This window comes from Macaca mulatta, chromosome 9 (assembly GCF_049350105.2).
Source record: "Macaca mulatta isolate MMU2019108-1 chromosome 9, T2T-MMU8v2.0, whole genome shotgun sequence".
Lineage (NCBI taxonomy): Eukaryota > Metazoa > Chordata > Mammalia > Primates > Cercopithecidae > Macaca > Macaca mulatta.
The window spans coordinates 101,288,168-101,297,490 of record NC_133414.1 but is presented as its reverse complement, the minus strand read 5'-3'; the positions used below and the strand labels follow the sequence as shown (position 1 = coordinate 101,297,490).

The 9,323-nt window shown below is 42.4% G+C and overlaps 1 protein-coding gene across 1 annotated transcript; it reads left to right on the top strand.

The window, feature by feature from the left end:
- The first annotated feature begins 579 nt into the window (after positions 1 to 579).
- CH25H (cholesterol 25-hydroxylase) lies at positions 580 to 1,414 on the top strand. The gene has a single exon (NM_001198699.2). The coding sequence runs from the start codon at positions 596 to 598 to the stop codon at positions 1,412 to 1,414; it is 819 nt and encodes a 272-aa protein (NP_001185628.1). The 5' UTR covers positions 580 to 595.
- The last annotated feature ends 7,909 nt before the right edge of the window (positions 1,415 to 9,323 follow it).

Here is a 9,323-nt window from a genome sequence, read left to right as displayed (position 1 = left end):
TCCCTGTGCGAAGGGCTTGTTTCCCGATCGCCGCTGGACAGACCGCAACCGGGTTCGCATACAGAAAACACCCGAGCTACAGACTGCATGTCGTTTTAAAGTTTTTAAAAATGCGATTATGCTTGCGTCTTTATGAAAGCACATGGATACAGTTATACGTGTGCATTAAAAAATACAAACTATTCTGCACTGATTGCAAAGGAGCGCTTTCTGGTGGCAATGGAAACGGTCTAGTTTGGGACCTGTGATGACACACGTGAACTGAGTTGCCAAACTCATAGAAACTCCACACGGTAGATCTGTACATGAACACATTATCGTGTGTTAATTGTAGTCAACTGAAAAATCAGAACTTACGTGAAAAGTACTAAGTGCCATTGCATACACGCACATTTAAAACCCGATAAGATGCCGTTATAGATGAGCACATTTACAGCAATCAAGCGCCACTCTGCCGGGCTGCTTTCTTATTCAAGCTTCGTATCGCCGGGAAAGGCATGGAAAGGCAGCTGACATCACTTGGGGCGGGGCCGCGAGTCCTGTGAAAAGTCGGTGGGAAGAGAGCAGCAGCCGCAGCTGCCTGCACAGCCTCGTCATGAGCTACCAGAACTCCTCCGACCCCCAGGTCCTTTGCAGCTCCGAGCAGCTGTTCCTGCAGCCCCTGTGGGACCACCTGAGGAGCTGGGAGGCCCTCATACAGTCGCCCTTCTTCCCGGTCATCTTCTCCATCACCACATACGTGGCCTTTTGCCTGCCCTTCGTGGTCCTGGACATCCTGTGCTCCTGGGTGCCCGCCCTGCGGCGCTACAAGATCCACCCCGACTTCTCGCCGTCCGCGAGGCAGCTGCTACCCTGCCTGGGGCAGACCCTCTACCAGCATGTGATGTTTGTGTTCCCCGTGACGCTGCTGCATTGGGCCAGCAGGCCAGCCCTCCTGCCCCACGAAGCCCCCGAGCTGCTCCTGCTGCTGCACCACATCGTGTTCTGCCTGCTACTCTTCGACACGGAGTTCTTCGTGTGGCACCTGCTGCACCACAAGGTGCCCTGGCTGTACCGCACCTTCCACAAGGTGCACCACCAGAACCCGTCCTCGTTCGCGCTGGCCACGCAGTATATGAGCGTCTGGGAACTGTTTTCTTTGGGCTTCTTCGACATGATGAACGTCACGCTGCTCGGGTGCCATCCGCTCACCTCCCTGACCTTCCACGTGGTCAACATCTGGCTGTCCGTGGAGGACCACTCCGGCTACAACTTCCCTTGGTCCACTCACAGACTGGTGCCGTTCGGGTGGTACGGGGGTGTGGTGCACCACGACCTGCATCACTCTCACTTTAACTGCAACTTCGCTCCGTACTTTACACACTGGGACAAAATATTGGGAACGCTGCGGACTGCATCTGTCACAGCGCGGTGATGTGGCTGCGGTGGGTGCCCCTAAGACGTGGGACTGCTGTGCCTTTCACACTTGAATCAAGAGAAACGCCTGAGCTATAGATATTTTTTACGGCAACTAACTTATTAACCGATGAAAACCACAGATAAAACCTGATGTATTTTTGTAATGTGACAAAGTAATTTACATACTGTTTGTGTATCAATACAATTTTGTGTTCTTGGTATTCTTAGTCTAGCTCACCGCAATAGCCTTGAATCCTGGATATGAATTAGACATTCATCACTGGCATATTTAGAGTATCTCTAAAAGGACTTGTTTGTAGAATAAGGAATTTTCTATGTTTCAAAGTGTTCTAAAACCTGGCTTAAAGAACGTATTTTTATGGGTGGTGTTGACTTCTGACTCTAAAAACAATCAAACATGTTTCTGCTGGACAGTGACCAAGATTATAGTACCTTTTTATATTTTTTATAGAACTGTATATTTATTTGGAAAGAAATGTTATTCGTGCTTTTAAAAAGAAAAAAAAAAGAACATGAATCAAATAAGTATTGACTCCCATTTCACTGGCATTTTGACTGACAAAAAGGGAAGAGGGAGTGGGCATACCAAATGTGCTTCTAGGCCTCCATCAGCCTTACCATGGAAAGAGAGGAATCTGGGTGTAGGGTGTTCTGTCAGGGGTTGTTGGAGAAAAGGAGGCAGGAGAAGGGGGCCTGTTTGTCCTTGTGCTCTAGCAATTTCATGGAGGAAAAAAATGCTAATGCTCCTAATGCGTTTCAGCTGATTTCTGCATAACAGGCAAGTGATAGGATTACTCTGTAAAGTTTCATAAAGAGATTAACACTAAGCAATCAATCATTTTATTATTTGTAAGAAAGGACTGGGGAAGGAACAGAATCGGAGGTGTGCCTTGTTTTGCAGAACTGGTGAGTCAATTGCATACACTAGAGCAGCTGATAGATGCAGAAGGCTATTCTGAGGAGGCTCCCGTTTCGTGAAGCCATCCGTAGCTACTGCAAATGAACCTCAAAGCATTGCTTCTGAAATCTGAAATTTTTGTATATTCAGTTTTCTTAATTAAAACACACATGCGGCAGGTACAGCCCTTTCTAAAAGAAAGATAAAGTGAAATTTGGCCCTGGATCCCTGGTTCCTCATCTGGAAAAGGAGGAGGTGTCCCAGATGTTCTTGCAGATGACAGTAAATATTCTTATTACTAACCACACATCCATCACCCATCATGCGCCCCATCTAACTCCTGCCTATTCATTTTAATTTTGTTTTTGGAATATAGTTTATATAGTGTAAAGTTAAAAATCAAGACAATTTCGACAAAATATAAAGAATGGCAGCTTTGTGTGTAATTCTTGGCTCATTATTTTTGAATCAAACTGTCATGTTTAAAGGTAAAACATCCATTTAGAGACCTGGTCTCCACAGTCTGCCAAATGAGACTCCCAAGAAATATGGTTAAGACCTCCAAATATTTGGCAGAATGCCCCAGCGTGTGGAGCCTCACAGCCAGTTTTCACATGTTCCCTTCAACGTGTGTATTCCTTTAGCTTCTTGACTGAAGTTACCCCCTCCTCTGTCTGTATCAGGACCAGACTGGGATTTAAAGATGGTATTGATTTATAAAAGTGAAATCCATGAAAAGAGGAAGTGTGATGTGAGGAGAAAATGCTACATTGACGGTAGAATATTATTATCATGATGAACATGGCGCCTGGAGTAAGAAGAGAAGAATAAACAGGCAGGTGTGGAGTCTATGGTGCAACTATTAGTTGTAAGCAGCTGTAGGCACGCAAAAGCTGTCCTGTAAATCATGGATAATGACAATTTATTACAGCTTATCCTCAGAGAATTGTAAAAATGTATCATGTTGCATCACTGCATAAGGGAATTTTAGGTTTGGGTCAAATTATACACATGGAAAGTGCACAATTTGGATTTAGAAACACTTTCTCACAATCGAATGTCTTAACAGTTTTTAATGCCTTGGAAGGTAGAACTGGGGAAGTGGAGAGGGTGAGCAGTTTTTCAGATAGCTTGAGAACCTGTTAATAAAAATAGTAAAGAAAAAGTTCATATGCACGTGAGCTTTCACACAATTTCTCACTTGCTCCTTTCAACAACACCATAGGGATGTAGAATAATAACAATTATTATTCTCATCATCATCCTATGTTATGAATAGAGGATTGGTACCCACACAGGTTAAGTACATTTTTCCAGGTTACAAAATACGAGGAGTGGGAGCCAGTTCTACTAAACTTAGGTCTGGTAGTGTATACTGTGCATCTCTTCTGATAATATAACTGCCAGAGAGCTGCAAACCCTGCAACACCAACAAATGGCCTCCCTCTGTTCCTCCTTTGTTACTACCCCTAAAACAATGTCACCCTGGCCCACTACTTCACTTCCACAAGGCTGCCAAAGCCTGTGCCTGGGTACGGGAGAAGGCCAGGGGAGGTAGATCAAGGCCAGTCTAAGCAGGCACTGGGAGAGCAGGAGGCAGGTCAATGACTGTGTTTTCTGCATCCTTCATTGCACCTGTGCTACAAACGCAACCACTGCAGCCAGATTACCTGGGTGGTAATCTGGGTTCTGGGACTTACCAGCTGAGTGACTTTGGATAAGTTGCTTAACCTCTCTGTGCCTTAGCTTCCTTTTCTATTGATCATAGACCGTCCCTTGCTGAGTTGTTGTGAGGGACTTTTGAGTTACTAGACGCAAAGTGCTAGATGAATCCAAAATCCTGGCTGTAGTCGTGTTTGCAGTGACTGATGCTTTCCAATGTGAGTGCTAGGACTGCAGTTCAGAATGCTAAAAGCTTTTGTTCACAAACATGCTTGTGCTCTCTCATCTTCGAGGAATCAAATAAAGCCAAGTTGTTGGTTCTGCTTCCATCACAAGGTACTTCTCCCATCATCCTTTCAAGGCAAAAGTTTTAGAAAGAGACAGAAATCTATGTTTGTTTGATTCTACTTCCTTACCTCTGAGTCATTCTACTCCCACTCCTCCGGAAACTTTTGCTCTGGGTTGCCTACTAATTTCCTAATTATCAAATCCAGTGACATTTTCCCCCTTGGGTTTCCATTTCCTTGACTTTCTTTCTTCTTCTTCTTCTTCTTTTTTTCTTTCTTTTTTCTTTTCTTTTTTTTGAGGAATTTGATTTTTAAACCAGCTCAACTTAGAATGTGGTTCTTGCTTGGCTTTAGTGAGGTTTCTCTCAACTCCTGTCCATTTTCATTCTCCAGCTGTTTCTTCTCTCTTCAATGGCTCCTCTTTCGCCACAATAGAGAGGCAAGCCTCAAGGTGCTTCTCATTTTACTAAAATATACCTGTATTGTTTATAATTAATATCCTCCCTACCATCTCCTAATATACTCTATAAATGTCCTACTGCATTGCATTCTAGTAGATACACACAATGTATGTACGCATGTATATTCACATACACCGTGTATATGTGCATATGCATGTAACATGTAAAAGTGCTATATATGTACACACTCTACACAAAAACTCTATGCCTATATGCTATTATGTGTACACATAGATGTATTTATACCCTGTGTACATATGCTGTATATATGCACACATGTATAATCACACTATATACTATATATGTATACACATTATATGTACACACACTATATATGTAAACATGTACAAACTTGCTGTCTTTGTACTAGATGTGTACACACACACACTATGTCTCCTCTTCTCTCTCTCTTCACATACATAAACGTAAACACACAACTATTTTTGCCCTATCTACCATTTATCTCTGCCTCTAGTACTATGCCTAGTTCTTAATAAACATTGGTTCAGTGTTGCATGAATCCTGGAAGAACTAGAAACACACCTTTACCATTAATCGTGCATTTCTCAAACATTCCTTCTTGTTCTTCTCCATCTTCCATCACTAGTCAATCCCAGATTTCTAACTCAGGCCATGATCACCACTCATAATCTCTGTTCTAGAGGAGGTCACACTCTACTGGGAGAGTCAGGCAAGCGAATGCATTTAATCTAATGTGGCCAGTGCTGTAATGGAGGATGTTAACAGGTTGTTAAAGGAGTTCAAAAAGAGATGGGACATTTGAGCTAAATATGAAGGATTTTTGTGTCTTCACTAAGCAGGGTAAAGGCATACCTAGCAGAAGAAACAGCAGTTGCAAAATTAGAGAGAGATGAAAGAATTTGACATTCTTGAAACATGGCAGGAAGCTCTGAGCACTGAATGAACAAGGAAGAAATGTGTCTGACACTCAAGGCATATGTCTAACAAGGCAGTTAGGGCCTGGGATTGGGTCCCAGCAACAAACATTTGCTGTCTTGCCTCTTCACAAGCTGTTGAAACTCACCTGCTTATGTCCCAGGGTTTTTGAGAGATGTAAAATTGCTTTGAAACAAACGTTAGAGCTTCTTGTTATCTGTTGATTTATAATGAATAGACAGATAAATGCATTGAAACCTGAACTTGGGCAATTGAGGGACTAGGAAGGGTGGTCCACAGATTTCAAGCAAGGAAGTGATATTAGATCTGGTTCAAGAAGTTAACTGGCAGCAGGGAACAGCGGCAGTGATTCCAGTTAGGCGACTGTTGCAAGTTCTGCCTGGATTCCAATCCTGGCTCCACTGTTTATAAACTTTTTGACCCTGAACAAGTTACTTACTGTCTCTTGCTGAGTATTATGAATGCAGTTATGGGACACTACTTAGAAAATGCTGCAATCAATATTCTTTGCTAATCATTTGCATAAACCTAATATAAATAGCTCTGCCGACCTGTAGCAACTTGAGTGAAGTGTTTATTTCCAATTTTGCTAAGATCTACCCTGCCACATATTTTTGTGGGTACTTAGTGTGAATATTTTTTTAATATCTGTGAACTCTGAAAAGTTTTGTTTAAAAAATGTTTTAAAAAGCATTCACACAATGGAATATGACTCAGCAATAAACAGAAAAAGATGATTAATACATGCAGCAATAAGGTTGTGTCCTAATTATGCTGAGTAAAAGAAGCCAGACAAAAAAGATTATTTACTATATAGTTCAATTCATATAAAATGCCAGAAAATGCAAATGAATTAATGGGGACAGAAAGTAGACCAGTAGTTGTTTGGTGAAGGGAAGGGCAGCAAACATGAATTACCTAATGGTTCTGAGAAAACATAGTAATGAGGGATATGTTCACTATCTTGATTGTGGGGATGGTTTTACAGGTGTTCACAAATGCCAATAATTACCAAATAGTATACTTTAAATATGTGTGGTATATAGTACATCAATTAGACCAAATGTTGATGGTGATGACAATTTAATCTAGGACCTCCTGTTCTGAGTTTTAGCTTTGAAGCTAGTTTACCATGAACACACACACATACACAAACACTCATACACACACACACACACACACATATACATACACAGAGTCTATAATCCATCCTTTGCTCATCCTTTCTCCTGACTTACTGGAGAAAGCCTCTCAGGAAGAAGAAGGCATGCATGTCTGGGAGCCTGCAAAACCCAGACCCCTTTCTTTAATAACTTCCTCAACCCCCATTATGCACACGCACAAACACAGATTGGGTCCCTGTATCTATTGTTATATTATATGATCCCCACATCATGGCCACAGCTTTCTGTACCATAGTTGGAAATCTGATCCACCTAGGAAGAATTAGGCTGTTTTCCAGGCATTTAGGATATGTAAACCAGCAGATCCAGGTGACCATTTTGGGGCTGCCATTTGTACTGTGTGAATAATGATGCCAAGAAAGCCCATCTGTACATAGAATGAAAGGAGGATGAGCAGATTTTCAGGGAGGGGGAAATGAGAGACACATACCCCTAGAAGGAGAGGAAAGGGGAATGGCAGTTCTGGGAGTAGACCACTGACCTGGTTTCTGGAAGAAGCTCTATAGGCCCAGGTTCTCGACCCTAAACCTGCTACACTTTTTGCCTTTGGGTTCCATGACTTTCTAATAGATTCCTCTTCTCGGGCTGGTTAAATACCTTTCTGGTTCTTGTATGTAAAGAGGGCATTGGTTAAAACCTAAGGGTTCTGTGGTGTCCTTTTGCCTTTAGATTGTAGGAGGAAGCCCTTTAGCGCAAACCACTATAGGAGGTTTTTTGTGGTTGACATCAGTGGACAATGAATAGCCACATCCTAATTCACAGGCAGAGTCTGTGGTGCCCCACAGGCCAGGAAGGGAAACTGACTATGTGTGGTTGTTAGGGGCCAACGTGAAGAACAAAATGAGTGTTCTGACATGATTTAGTACCAGCCAACCCCATCTTGACCTTCTATTACCCAAGGTGAGCAAGTGCTATTTTATAGCAATTGGAGTACAGAGTTTATTCCAAATGTTTGCCAAAGACATCTCAAGTCTCATAAAAAAGACTTTGAACCTAAGCCTAATTGGAAGCCCAAACTTTACCTCAATCCTATCCTTCCTATAGAGGGCATATCCTTATTTCCTAACAGGCCTCTTATGGGTAATGGGTCCTATAGTGCCACACTGTGTTCCCCAAGGGTTTGAGGTCCCAGCTGATGCTAGCAGCTTTCTAACACACATCTTGACTTCCTCTGTTGGGCTAACTTTCCATTTGACACATCTTGATGCCACTTGGTATTTTTCCTGTCTCTGCGTGTTTGTTTCCAGCTGTGTCTCTTTTGCTGCCTTGTTCTTTTGTTTTGTTCTTGGCTGACATTTATCAAATGCTTACTAGGTATGAGATTCTCTCAACTCATTTTATGTCTAGTAACTCATTTAATTCCTAACAGCAACCCATGAATGACACAGAGACATTCAGAAATTCACCTCGTATCTTTTAGCTAGTAAGTGGCCGAGCCATGGTACACACCAGGCACATCCTTCTGGAACCTGCCTTTATCACTAGTCATCACTGGACTCTGCCATCCCCTCAGGAGCTCAGTTTTTCTTTGTCTCATCTTCTTCTCATGATCTCATAGAAAAATGAGCCAAAGTTTGCTTAGAAGAGTTTTGTCTTTGAGAACTTGTTCCTTTTTCTGCAAGGAAAAGGTGAGTTGCTACAAGCGCAGATTATATTTTCATAACGAGAAGCTGGACTGTGAATCAATCCATTCAAAGGGATATGTCCTTAGGCAGCTTTTTCCATATAACCCACTACTGTACTTGCTCATGGGGATTTTATGAGATTGGATGGAAGGACTAGTGTTCATTAATGAAAGAAAAAAGTGGACCATAAATGAAAAAAGTTTGCAAAACACAATTTGTATACAGTGCAGGTATAACATGCATTTTTCTGGTGAGATGGGTTGGAGACCTCCTGAAGGGCAATGAAGAGGTATAGGAAAGGGACTGCAGAGGGGGGTTTCAGATCTGGTAGCTGAGCAGCCAGCCAGTTGTGCATCCAGCCAGGAGATGTGGTCTGGTTGTCCAAGGTTGGGGCTTCTTTCTGGTTTGACCCTCCTAGTGGGCTGCTCTGATTGAGGGCTTTGACTACGTTACCAGCACAGAGCCCAGCACATCAGTCTACTCAAGACTACTCTACGTTGCCTCCCTGGCGTAATGCTCAGCACTTCAATTTAACCAACAGCTTAATGAGCACTTACAGTGCAATAATAAATAATCATGATAACCATAACAAGAATAATGATAATAATGGCTATTATATAACAATTGCTGACTATGGCTCAGGTGTTGTGCTAAATGCTTTGCACGTATGATTCCTTTTTATCCTTAAAGCAACCTTCTTTGCCTTTTTTTTTTTTAGATGGAATCTTACTCTGTCAACCAGGCTGGAGTGTAGTGTTATGATCTTGGCTCACTGAAACCTCTACCTTCTGGGTTCAAGCAATTCTCCTGCCTCAGCCTCCTAAGTAGCTGGGATTACAGACATGCACCACTACGCCCGACTAATTTTT

Excerpts from the sequence above, each read along its gene's own strand:
- CH25H (NM_001198699.2), top strand. The coding sequence starts at position 596 with ATGAGCTACCAGAACTCCTCCGACCCCCAGGTCCTTTGCAGCTCCGAG.